At 38.2% G+C, this 13576-nt stretch overlaps 1 protein-coding gene across 9 annotated transcripts in view; it reads right to left on the reverse strand.

The window, feature by feature from the left end:
* jakmip3 (Janus kinase and microtubule interacting protein 3) overlaps positions 1–13576 on the reverse strand; it is a 64209-nt gene that overhangs the window by 23048 nt on the left and 27585 nt on the right. For all 9 annotated transcript variants that reach the window (XM_046854397.1, XM_046854393.1, XM_046854396.1 and 6 more), the window contains 2 exons: positions 10175–10417; positions 7661–7903 (listed from right to left, as the gene is read on the reverse strand). In XM_046854397.1, the coding sequence (XP_046710353.1) occupies positions 7661–7903; positions 10175–10393 (462 nt within the window). In that variant the 5' untranslated portion in view covers positions 10394–10417. The remainder of the gene's footprint in view (positions 1–7660; positions 7904–10174; positions 10418–13576) is intronic.

The raw sequence follows: 13576 nt of genomic DNA on the forward strand, positions 1-13576 counted from the left end.
TTTGTTCTTGTTATTAGAAAACATTAGCAAACAACCGATTTTACAAGAAATGTTTTTTCACACAAACACCAACCAATATAATCAGACTGGAAGCAGATTAGTAGAAACTGTAGTTTTCTTGCCCAATGCCTCAAATGATGATACCTGCTGACAAAATGAATGATTTCCAACTCTCTCTCTCTCTCTCTCTCTCTCTCACATTCCCTCTTACTCTCACAAAAAAAACACATGCGCACGCACACTGATCACTGTGGTAACGAATACCCTGGGTGTGTTGCTATGAGTCATGCTGAGAAGCAATAGTTAATTTGATGTCAGACAGAAAGAGACACACACACACACACACACACACACACACATACAGAGAGAGAGAGAGAGAGAGAGAGAGAGAGAGAGAGAGAGAGAGATTCGAAATCGCTGCTCAGATATTAAGGGCTTTGCAGTTACTAACACATGCTACTACAGCCATAACCCTACAACTGACATGTTTCTAAAATTTCTCTGGGGTTGTCAATTATGTGTAGCAACAGTGCACTGTCCTTAAAAAACTGTTAGACAGTTTTTTATCCAATTAACATGCCTCATAACACATAAAATGTCAAAATTGATATAAAACATACACTGATCAGGCATAACATTATGACCACCTGCCTAATATTTTGTTGGTCTCCATTTTGCTGCCAAAACTGATCTGATCTGTCGAGCATTAACAGCATTAACGTCTACAGCAATCTGAGCTACAGTAGTAGTAGTATTTGAAAAGATAATTCAAATTAAACTTCCTGAAAATTGTAAAATAAAATATATAATATTAAAATTTAATCTCTAGTACTTTAATCCATTTGATCCTTTGTTTTGCATTTTAGTGTACTTTCTGAAATGAGCTTTTCCCCCAGCTTTAACAGTTAACTCTCTTTTATTTAATGTGGTAATTCAGTGAAAAGGCACCTGAAAGCTGTTAAATACGACAAATGGCTTAATTAATACTCAAACCTCGGCTCTATTAGCACTATTAGTGAAGTATTTGGTATGTACTTTTAATTTAGACAAGCAGATTGATGCCTGTCTCTTCTTGCGCAGTGTGATCTCCGATACAAAATTCCTAATGGACCAATTACCAGCTGAATGCACGAACTGTAACTGAATGCCAGAACTGCCTAGCAACATAAAACACTGCACAGCTCCATCCTGCATCTTGTTGTACACCAGTTTTAGCTGTCGGAATGAGTGGAGGAGAGTGGGCTGGCCTTTATCCAACCGTGAGAGGCGGGGTCATGCACAGCAAAGCCAAGAAACCACAGAGCTCAGTGGCTCTCTCTGAACAACACGTTGTTTTAGTGCAGTTTGATGTCCTGCAGAACACTGGGTGTTAGAGTAGAGATAATGAAGACTGAAGCTAACTAAAACCCAAAACATTTGATATAGTTTTATTTTTTAACGTAGAACATATGCAGACGCTGCTGAAGGTGAAATGTAGCCCACTCACTTCATTCGCTCTACATCCTTTTAACCCATGTAAAGCATGTATCTGTTTAAAAGGAACATAACCGCATTCCTCTATGAATAAGAACACAACAGTAATAATCCCATTTTTGATAAGTTCTGACAGAGCAAGAAGAATGCACTCCTGTAATCTACGTTCAGATCGAACAGAAGCCCTTTTTAGGCAGAGTTCATTTTTCAGGCATCATCCGTCTCAGCGACTAATCCAGTCACATCTGTCACTCACCAGAGTCATTTCTTCTAAATTTAAGGTCAGCTTAGTCACAATCATATGTGCTCAATGAACACTCGTTGTGAAAACGGACATTGTGGATTGGTTTGGTAACTCAAAATATTTCATAATTCATTTCAAAAACCACATTTAACAATCTGACCCAAAGGGCTTATCAAGCCATGATGGAAATACATTTTAATTTTATTAAGCATCTTATAAAGACTGAAGCCTTTGATGTCATGTGACCAATATTATGCAAAATTAATTTCTTTCCACAGATAATGTGAATGAATTGAGGTTACAGTGAAACTGTGAAATACTGCATTATCCAGCTTCCTCAAATAGGCTACATCTCCAAAACACATAGCTCAGCATGTTGATGCTGAGCATCAAACAAGTTCATCAGCTTTAAATTAATGCAGAAGAACACCATGTGTAAATGTGATGCTTGTTCAGGAGTCAGCATTGTCTTCAAAACATGCCCTCATGCACTTTCCATTAGCTAGCATTCTCTTGTTGATAGCAACAGTTGCCACCCATTCATCAAGCTCTTATAGTCACAAATTTTTTTCTTCGGAAGTTCATTTGTTAATAAATACGTTCATCTGGTCTGGTAGTGTATACACATGGTACCATGGTACACATTACAACAAAGTACCATGCACAGACACCTATTCACTAAAATATTTTTAGGAGATGAGAGGACACATGAGAACCCAGAGGAAACTGGTACAGTTCTGAGGAGAACATGAGTACTGTGTTATAGCTAACGCTGAACATGGTAGTGCAATGGATAACTGTCACAAGATACCTGATTTAATTCTGAGCTTGAGTTACTGCATGCGGGGAGTTTCACATGGGTTTCTATGGGTTCTGCTTAGTAGATCTGTGACTCTAAATTGCATCTGAGTGTGAAAGAGGGTGTGATTGTCTATGTTAATTGTGCCTTGCAATGGAATGGGTGTGCCATCCAAGTTGTATTCTTGCCTCAAACCCAGTATTCCCTGAAAGCTATTATTATGGAGAGTGGCGCTCAGTGCTTAAGGCTCTGGTTTAATGATCGAAGGGTTGGGGTTCAAGCCCCAGTATTGCCAAGCTGCCACTTTTGGGCCCTTGAGCAAGGCCCTTAAACCTTGATCCAGGGGCACTGTATCATCTCTGACCCTAAATGTTTATTGTTCACTGTGATGTTATGTACATGTGACAAGTGAAAAGCCCCTTTCCCCCGTGATTGAAGGTGAATGAATTATGCATTAAGAGAAAGCAAAATATTGACAATTACATTTCCTTTTGAAATAAGAGAAATATATGCACAATATCTCAAAACACTTATAATCTATTCTGTATCTTTTTTTAATAATCAACATCCATTTCAATCGTCATTGTCAATTAACATTTAACGCATTCCTTCCTTTTCCACTTGTTTTCCATTGAGTATGATATTTACTTTATTCAGCTTGTCACCATGTCCTTTATATAAGAAAACAGAAATGTACTAGTAAACACTGAACTGTTACATACTGTGTGAAAGCATTAAACAGGAATTACTGTCTATCCACTGATCTATCCAGTAATGACGGGTCGTTCATGTACGATTTATTCATTCTGAGCGTGTCTTTAATATGATTTAGAAAAACGAGTAGTCTAAAAGTGTGTTTCGTTCATTTTCTACTGGACGCACATACTGTAAGCAAAGCATCACAAAATCTCTGTAGGTTTTGTACAGGAAACAAAATTGAGTTTACCTCTAGACTAGTCCGAGTCGTTCGGTCTTTTATCGCGTGACTCCCATAAAAGCTATGCAATGAATTACAAAGAAAACAAACAGAATTGAGTAGTTCATCTCTGGTCGGAATTGTTTGTTTTCTTTCGTCACGTGACTCCCATATACGCTTTGCAGTTTTATCTCGTATTTATGGGAGTCACAAAAGAACTAAAGAGATGGACCAGATGATATATGTGCTGAGCTACTCATTCTGTTTATCATAATTTGTCCTTAGCTTAGTCAAAGTTCCTGTATGTAAAATGTAAAACATTTTCTTTCATTTCTGGTCAAAGGAACTAAATGAAAAAAAAAAAAAAAAAAAAAAAAAGGTTCATTCATTTTGATGAACGAGATTCAAAGAACCGAATCACTTAAATGATCCGATCTTCCCGTCACTACTATCCATCTCTCCAAGCTCTGGGTGGCGCTGATATCCAAAAGGCTGATGTTATTAAAATCTACCGAGACTACTGCAATATTTTCTGCATGTCCTGCATATTTTTCTTTCTCACCTTTTCTTGTTTTAACCACTGTACTTTTTTTTCCCATTTCCCCCTGGTCCTGAGCCGTAATAGTTTTCTGTAGTCTCGTATTTTATATAAAATAAACTTTGGATAAAACATTATGCAAATATGAATTGAATCATTTATAATTGTCAATAAATTAATTTCCATATAGTTGCTTTGTGAAAAGATCTAAAGAAATAACATTATAAATTAAATTATATTGAATATATATCATTGGGACAGAATGACCGATATGCATAGACACATTTTCCCCACTACTTCACCATTCAGTCATTCTGTACTGACTGTAGTAATGCGATTAAGAGCACAAACTCCTGCCCTACTGCTGTGCTAAATAAAGAGACCCACAGGACAGGAGTTCTGAGGATCGATAACACAAACACGCAGCAGCAGAAGCAGCAAAGCCCATCGCAGCTCATCCAGGCATTCTGCTGACCCAACAAACAGCACAGCACATCAACAATATCACATGATCCATGCTTCAATCAATCAATTTCTAATAGGAGTGTGTGTCATTGTCATGCCTTTGGGCCGACAGGTCTAGTCATTACTTCGAGTAGTACACATTTAGTTGGATGAGCTTATAACAGTGATAATAGTGTTGGAAGGCTAAAACGATTTCTCAATTAACTCGAGCAATTTGAATACAAAAAATCAGGCATATTATTTGCCTTTATTTCTCGCAATAAAATTTTTTTTTTCTCTCGCAATTCCGTTTTTTTTTTTTTTTTGCCAATCGGACAGCATCACCACCTCTGTAGTGGCAAGTTTTACACATTGAAAATGAAACAGGCTACAATCAATAGAATCGCATGGTATTAAACTAAGTCTCTGATCCCTGGAGAGAACTCTCTAATAATCAGCTCTGGAAGAGAGGGAACAAGACAGATGAAGCAGATGAGGCCTTGTTTATACACCAACAGCTTAAAACTTCAGGCCGACAACATGGTCACCGGCAGATGCACCAGAAATTTTGGATGTTTACCAGAAATAAAGTCAGATTTGCGATTAAAAAAAAAAGTCAGAATTAGGCAAACCTTTATTTATTTGGATTCAAGTTAAAGAAAATGACAGAAAGTTTCCAAAGTTTGGGATCATTTCAAACTAAAACATAAGGAAAACACAATACAGTGTGTTTACTTTTTTTTGAGTGATCCGAAATTAATTTTGTATATTTTTTATTTATATATTTGTTTTTTGATGCGGCCCGGGTTCGATCCCCAGTCAGGGAACCAAACCCAGCCAATAGAGTTGCACAAGCCAGTGCACTCTTAGTGCCGGTCCCAAGCCCGGATAAATGGGGAGGGTTGCATTAAGAAGAGCATCCAGCGTAAAAACATGTGCCAAATCAAACATGCGGATTACGAATACAGATGATCTGCTGTGGCGACCCCTAATGGGAGAAGCCGAAAGAAAGATATTTGTTTTCACAGATATTCTGTTATACAGTTTCAGCAATAAAATTTAAATTTTTCTAAAAAGGAAACCAATTACTTGTTTATATAAGAGACCTGTCTTTTTTCTCTTGTATATTTAGTATTGTGCTACAATTAAAAAAAAGTACTTCTGATCTGATTACTGGATTAATCGTAGAATAATCGTTAGAATACTCCATTAATAAAATAATTTATTTTTACAGCCCTATAGTGTTGTGATACCCTGAGTAATGGCTGTACTGCTGTACTGTACTGCTAATGTAATTATAAAGACATCTTTATAATTACTATGCTCATATCAGACTCTAATGTACACAATATACACTATACTGACTAAAGTATTGTGAAACCTGACTTTTCCAGCCATAAGTGGTTCTTTCCCAAATTGTTACCCGAAATCAGAGTCACACAATTGTATATGATGCCTATGGGTATGGTAACATAGATGTTTCCCCTCAACTTGAACTAGGAGACGCAAAAATGTTCCAGCATGACAATGCCTCTGTGCAAAAAAAAAGCTCCAGTATTATATAGTTTATATGGCTTGGAGTGGAAGATCTTAAGTGGCCTGCTATAGATCTCTGACTGCAACCCTATTGAACTCCTGCTCATTGTTCATCAGTTCCTGACTTTATGCCCTTGTGGCTAAATAAGCTCCACAAGCCGATTCCAGAATCTAGTGGAACATATTCCTAGAAAAGCTATAATAAGCAAACTATTAAAATGTACTAAATGTGCAATGGGATTTTCAAAGAGCACAGAGATCTTATAGCCAGGTCAATCTTTTGTCCATATAGTGTATGCACACTGATTGTCGCTTATATACTTAGTATTAAATAGTACAGTATACTGTCATGAATTTATAATCCCAGAAAAAGATTCTCTTTGCAGTCTTGTTCCTCTCAAAGTTTTGGTTTCTTCTCCCTCATTGATGATAATCATTCAAGACAGATCAGAGAAGAAGAATAAAAGAAATAGAATCAGTAAGCAGTTCACTGCCTCATAACGTTAAAGAGCGTTCAGACATCCCACACAAAAAATAAAGCTCAAAACCTGTTCCTGCAGAGCCAACATTTTGTTTCACCTTTCCAACCACACAACTGTGGTTAGAACTCAGATGAAGAAAACAACATGTCCTGTTTAGACCAGGTCCTATATCGCATTATGTGCGTACATTTAGTCTACAGTGAAACTAATGAACTTTACACAGGCTTTAACGAAAGACAGTGTCTGTAACACGGTATAATGGGTGAAATATGTTGTGCCTCCTTTAGAAGCATTGCTGTATTTTGGGAATAGCCTGTCGCCGCATTTTTCCGCTATTACTGCAGGTGTGCAAGACCGAGGATTATGTCCTTATAATTTTCTGATGCTCATTTCTAAGTTCCTTTGACTAAGCCGTAACGCTGTTGCCAAGAAAAATAAAAAAGCACGAGTTTTGGAAACCTGTCTGTGCTTATATGATTTCTGTTGCAATTGGAGTTAGTGAGTGAGCGGCATGTTAAACGTCAGAGGAACCTCATCCATATTTATGATGTGGTGCGGCCCGATTCAGTGGGAGCGCGTCTGATTTAATATAAAGAGTTTCATTGGTTCACTTTAACCCGTTCCGCAATTTCATTGATCTAATGTTATGGGTCTCAGTTTTTTGGCTTTGAATCTTGTGAAACCGGGAAAAAGCCAGGAAAAATCCATAAATTAGCCACTTCATTGTTTAAGCCACGGGGTTTAAAGCGTGGGAAAAAAGTAGCGGCTTATAGTCCGGAAAATACGGTAAATATAAACCACAAGGTCTTACACTACAACCTGTCTGTATATACTAATCACTTTATTGTTAATGACAGCCAACGTCAGGTGATGTTCTGGCTTTCTAGGTGCTAGGCAAAGTCTTTTCTATGCAAAAGAAGAAATTCAATGGATCATGGATGTATTTACATGTTATAAAAAGTTTTGTAGACACCTGAAACCACCAGGGGAAAAAAGAGCCTAAGAGAATACAATTATAAAATCTATTGAGAAAAATACACTGGAAATAAGGAGTGCACTCAGAAAACTGGTTTAGCTTGACTTACTATACACACGACTTTCTCAAAGAAACCAAAGACACATGTAGAGATTTTATCAAATTTAGACTAACACTGAGTTTAAGTGTGTAAATGTGATGTTGGTCTTGTATATCAGATTGTATAGAGAATAGAGTAATAGCAGCACGCACCAGTCTGCGGATTTCCCTTTCACACTCCTTCTTGATGCGGTTGATCTCCTCTTGGTGGAGGTGGTACACGCTGCGGATCTCGGCGGCTTTGATCTTGTCGGCCTGCAGTGCTACATTTAGTGCCTCCTCCATCTGACGCTTCAACCCTTTCAGCTCGGAGATCTCCTGCTGCAGACGTGAGCGCTCGGCCTCAAAGCCTCGACGTGCCTCTTCCCGAACCTCCACCATCAGAGCCGATTTTACCTGCATATACCAAATATCAATTAGTAATTTTTCCCTTTTTCGCTTCTATTTACATTGAGGTACTGTTATGTGATTGTATATTGTGGCATTATCCATGAAATCATTTCTTATGAAATCATTAAAATGTGCTTTAAATTTTCAGGAAATGTTTTTTGATTATGGGCTTAGCCTGAAATGTGCAATTTGTTGTCTAAGTCATTGTGTATAGCATAAAAAAAGATTTCTACCATGGAAAATTTTATTTAAAAAGTTTTGTTTATTCTTATTACTAACCAAATAATTATACAAATAATTAATTTAATATTGTTTTACAAATCCAACAAGATTTTAGATGGTGAGAAGATGCCTGAGGAATGGAGAAAGAGTGTGCTGGTATCAGTTTTTAGGAATAAGGGAGATGTGCAGACCTGCAGTAACTACAGGGGAATAAAGTTGATCAGTCACACCATGAAGTTATAGGAAAGAGTAGTGGAAGCCAGGCTGAGAGAAGAGGTGACCATCTGTGAACAACAGTATGGTTTCATGCCGAGGAAGAGCACCACAGACGAATTATTTGCTTTGAGAATGTTGACTGAGAAGTTTAGAGACGGTCAGGAGGAGTTGTATTGTGTTTGTGGATTTGAGGAAAGAGTATGACAGGGTGCCGAGAAAGGAGTTGTAGTATTGTATGAGAAGGTCAGGTGTGTCAGAGAAGTATGTGAGGGTGGTGCAGGACAAGTATGAGGACAGTGTGACAGCAGTGAAGACAGACTGGTTCAAGGTGGAGCTTGGACTGCATCAAGGATCGGCCTATGAGCCCTTTCCTGTTTGCAGTGGTGATGGACAGGTTGACAGACGAGGTCAGAAAGGAGTCTCTGTGGATTATGATGTTTGCAGATGATATTGTGATTTGTGGTGAGAGTAGGGAGCCTAGAGAGTTGGAGGTATGTGCTGGAAAGAAGGGGACTGAAAGTCAGTAGGAGTAAGACAGAGTACATGTGTGTGAATGAGAGGGAGGGCAGAGGAGGGGTGCGGTTGCAGGGAGAAGAGGTGGAGAAAGTGGAGGAGTTCAGGTACCTGGGGTCAACAGTGAAAAAGTAATGGAAAGTGTGTTATAGAAGTGAAGAAAAGAGTGCAGGCAGGGTGGAGTGGGTGGAGAAGAGTGGCAGGAGTGATTTGTGATAGAAGGGTATCTGTGAGAGTGAAAGGGAAAGTTTATAGGACTGTGGTGAGACCTGCAATGTTGTATGATTTAGAGACAGTGGTGTTGACTAAAAGACAGGAGGTGGAGCTGGAGGTAGCAAAGCTGAAGATGTTGAGGTTTTCGTTGGAAGTGACGAGGATGGACAGGATTAGAAATGAGTTTATTACAAAGCATGTAGGACATTTTGGGGACAAAGTAAAGAGGCCTGATTGAGATGGTTTGGACATGTGCAGAGGAGGGACATGGAGTATATCGGTAGCAGAATGCTGAGGATGGAGCCACCAGGAAGGAGGAAAAGAGGAAGACCAAGGAGGAGGTTTATGGATGTGGTGAGGTAGGACATGCAGGTAGTTGGTGTGAAAGAGGCAGATGTAGAGGACTGGGGGGTATGAATACGGATGATCCGCTGTGGCGACTCCTAATGGGAGAAGCCGAAATAAGAAGAAGAAGTTTAAAAAAATCCAATGAAAAATAGTCAATGAAAATTATATTCCTATTAATGATTAATAAGTAATATTAACTCATTATTTAAACTCACTTCACTAATTATCTTATGCAGCTTAATGTCTAAAAAAAAGGAAAATTTAAAAGGCCTTTAATTCATTTAGGCTCATGGAATGGATTGCAACCTAGTGAACCAGTGTTGATTTTTTGATAGAAATGGCAAAGCACTTGTGTACAATGCTCTGGATAAGAAATAAATGTCATAAATGTAAATGTAAATCTCTGACTTTTAATTAGTGATTATTATAGAGCAATTTTTTCTTTACAATAGAAGTTGCAAGGGAGCACAAACTTTTTGATTAAACTGGAATCAGAGCATAAACCTCTCCAAACTTCAGCACTGTTCAGTTCCCCTTCGCATTAAGCATCATTACATTTTTTAAATAAGATTTAAAGTAAAAAATATATAACTTTAGTACCTATAAGTTTTTTGTTCATAAATGTATATTTTATTTATATATTCAAGTTTATCCATATCAATATATGTATATATGTCATTTCACATCTAGCTTCCAATTTAAGTGAGTATATAAACAATACATGGTGCATTGTAGGTCTGTAAACTTTTCCTCTAAGACCTCTACCTTGTCTGTAGAACCATCTCGGAGCGCATTCACAAGGGCCTGAAGTCTCTGAATCTCTCCATCCTTGATTTTAATGACCCGTAGCAGCTCAGACTCGTGCTGGCGCAGCAGTGTTTCCCGAACAGAGTGCAGTTCGCGCAGCTTCTCCTCATGTAATTTGGCCCGCAACTCGCTCACCGCTGCTGCAGACTTATGCTGCTCATGACGCACCTCCTGCATCTTTTCCCTCTCCAGCTTACTCACCTGTGAAAGAGGATCAAACGTCAGGGTTAAAATCAGTAATATTTGTCATAAATGATACATACGGTATAAATTAAATAGAATACATAAAATAAATGATTGAAATCAAAATCAATTCATTGGGACTTTTTTCAAAATAACTGTGTGTTTAGTGCACTAGAGCATACATACACACACACACACACTCAAACACACAAACACACACACACAAACACACACAGATATATTAGTACACCATTAGTACACCATTGTGTATTGTTATTGTAAGTGCAGATCACTTTAGCTATATGTTTTATTACACAAAACAAAGACCATGCAAGAAAACTAAATAACATGAAACGAAGTCATAAACATAACCTGGGCCTGAACCTGGGCCTGTGCTAAACCAACAAGAACAATGAAAGACAAATGTGAGACAAAAAGTGCAGCTAAAGATAAACCGTATATACAAAAAATGTGCTAATTTAAAGACAGTGTGATTGAGGTATAAGTGATCATACCTATAATCCTGCCAATTGTTTAATCAAAATGAACCTGGATGATCTTAGCTGATAATGTTCCTAAGGATGTTATAAAAGCTCTGCATTTGAAGCCACAAATGAGAATCCTTAACTTTAAATGGTAGGTAACAAAAAAAAAAAACAGCCCAAAAAAATAAAAATCTCTCATCTATACCCCCGTGTGATGTGTGACAAAGGCCTATGAGTCATTCAGCACCTTTTTGTCCACATGGGACACAAATTGCACAAAGTCTGCAGAGCTACTGTGCGTAGGTATTTTTAGAGCAGCTATAGAGAGTAATTGGGGTCTGCACGATATGTAGCAGAGTAAGCAAATGAAGCTCTCCAGTGAGAAAGGAAACCCGAAGCTGAGCTAAAATATATGCCTTTAGAGAGGACCAAGTCATTGATCAGATTAATTCTTCTTCTTCTTTCAGCTGCTCCCATTAGGGGATCGCCACAGTGGATCATCCGTCTCCATACTACCCTGTCCTCTACATCTGCCTCTTTCAAACCAACTACCTGCATGTCTTCCTTCACCACATCCATAAACCTTCTCTTTGGGCTTCCACTTTTCCTCCTTCCTGGTGGCTCCATCCTCAGCATTCTTCTACCCCATGTCCTTCCATCTCAATCACGCCTTCCTCACCTTGTCTCCAAAACGTCCTACATGCGCTGTCCCTCTAATAAACTCATTTCTAATCCTGTCCTCGTCATCACTTCCAACGAAAATCTCAACATCTTCAACTCTGCTACCTCCAGCTCCCCCTCCTGTCTTTTACTCAATACCACTGCCTCTAAACCATACAACATCGCAGGTCTCACCACAGTCCTATAAACATTCCCCTTCAACTAAATTGAACCAGTCTGTCATTTCTAATGCAAACTTTACTGCTGTCAGACTGTCCTCATACATGTCCTGCACCACCCTCACATACTTTTATGACACACCAGACTTCCTCATACAGTACCACAATTCCTCTCTCGGCACCCTGTCATACGCTTTCTCTAAATCCACAAACACACAATTCAACTCCTCCTGACCTTCTCTATACTTCTCAATCATTATTCTCATAGCAAATAATTCATCTGTGGTGCTCTTCCTCGGCATAAAACCATACTGTTGCTCACAGATGGTCATCTCTTCTCTCAGCCTGGCTTCCACTACTCTTTCCATAACTTCATGGTGTGACTGATCAATTTTATTCCCCTGTAGTTACTGCAGGTCTGCACATCTCCCTTGTTCTTAAAAAACGATACCAGCACACTTCTCCATTCCTCAGGCATTTTCTTACCTTCCAAAATCTTGTTGAGCAATCTTGTTAAAAACTCCACTCCCATCTCTTCTTAACATCTCCATGCTTCTACCGGAATGTCATCTGGTCCTACTGACTTTCCAATCTTCATCCTCTTAATAGCTGTTCTCACTTCCTCCTTAATCTTATCCACTTCCTGTTTCACCATCTCCACATCAACCCTTCTCTCTCTCTCTCTCTCTCTCTCTCTCTCTCTCATTTTCCTCATTAATTAGCTGCTCAAAATACTCCCTCCATCTTCTCAACACACTCTCCTCACTAATCCTTCCCAGCTCAGTCCCTCTGCCTGGCCAATCGGTACAAATCCTTTTCTCCTTCCTTAGTGTCCAACTTCTCATTCAGCTCATCATATGCCTTTTCCTTAACTTTTGCCACATCCCTCTGCCACATTTTCTTTTACTCCTGCTTACTTTCCTTATCTCTCTGCCGATCTCAAATCTGTTTCACCCTCCATCAGATTAATTAAAGAAAAAAGAAAAAAATTGAAAGTCATGGGAAGACAATAAGCGTGCTGTAGAGAAGTTTAAAAATGTAACGTGTACAGTGAATGATTACTTAGCCATAGTGCAAGCTTGATAAAAGTATATAAGGGAACATGTGAACATGCTAAAATAAAGAAAAACAATGAAAGAAGCAAAACAAAAACAACAACAAAAAAAAACGAAACAATAACACAAGTCTGGTTGTAGGATTTCATGTTTCGGTGCTATTGAACCCTCATAAAATTTGCAAATATAATATAAAACCTGCACATAACCAGGTTTTTTTTTTGTTTGGCCAAAGCTGCATACTACTCTTAAATAGTAACAGTGTAAAATGTAATGGGAAAGTGTGTTGTGGTTTTATTTTGACCATACATTTAACAAATTCATGTAAAAACCCATGTTCATAGCTCAAAAAAGATCAGGCCATTCTTTTAATCTGAATTTTTCTTTATTGCTTTTAATGTATAATTTATGCAAAAGAGTTGTATGTTTACATTGACCTCACCAATCAATAAAACAATATCACAATGTTAAAAAGATAACTTCTTTCTATTATGTTTTTTACATGTTTTTTACAAATACAAGGTGGTTTTAAAAAGTTTTCAGACAAATGTTGCTAACTGGTGCTACTCTGACCATGTGCATTACTCGGTCTGCGATTTTATCAGCATGATATGAAACAGCATGATATGAAATATGAAATATGAAATTCTGCATGAAACTGGGCAAATCTGCCACAGAGACATTTAATATGAAATACGTTTGACATAGAAGCAATGCTGCAATGAGTCCTTTGAGGTGTTTTGAGAGGCACGCACACTTCAGAAATCAGGAAGACCTTCAACACTTCAGAAATCAGGA

This window comes from Silurus meridionalis, chromosome 7 (assembly GCF_014805685.1).
Source record: "Silurus meridionalis isolate SWU-2019-XX chromosome 7, ASM1480568v1, whole genome shotgun sequence".
NCBI lineage: Eukaryota > Metazoa > Chordata > Actinopteri > Siluriformes > Siluridae > Silurus > Silurus meridionalis.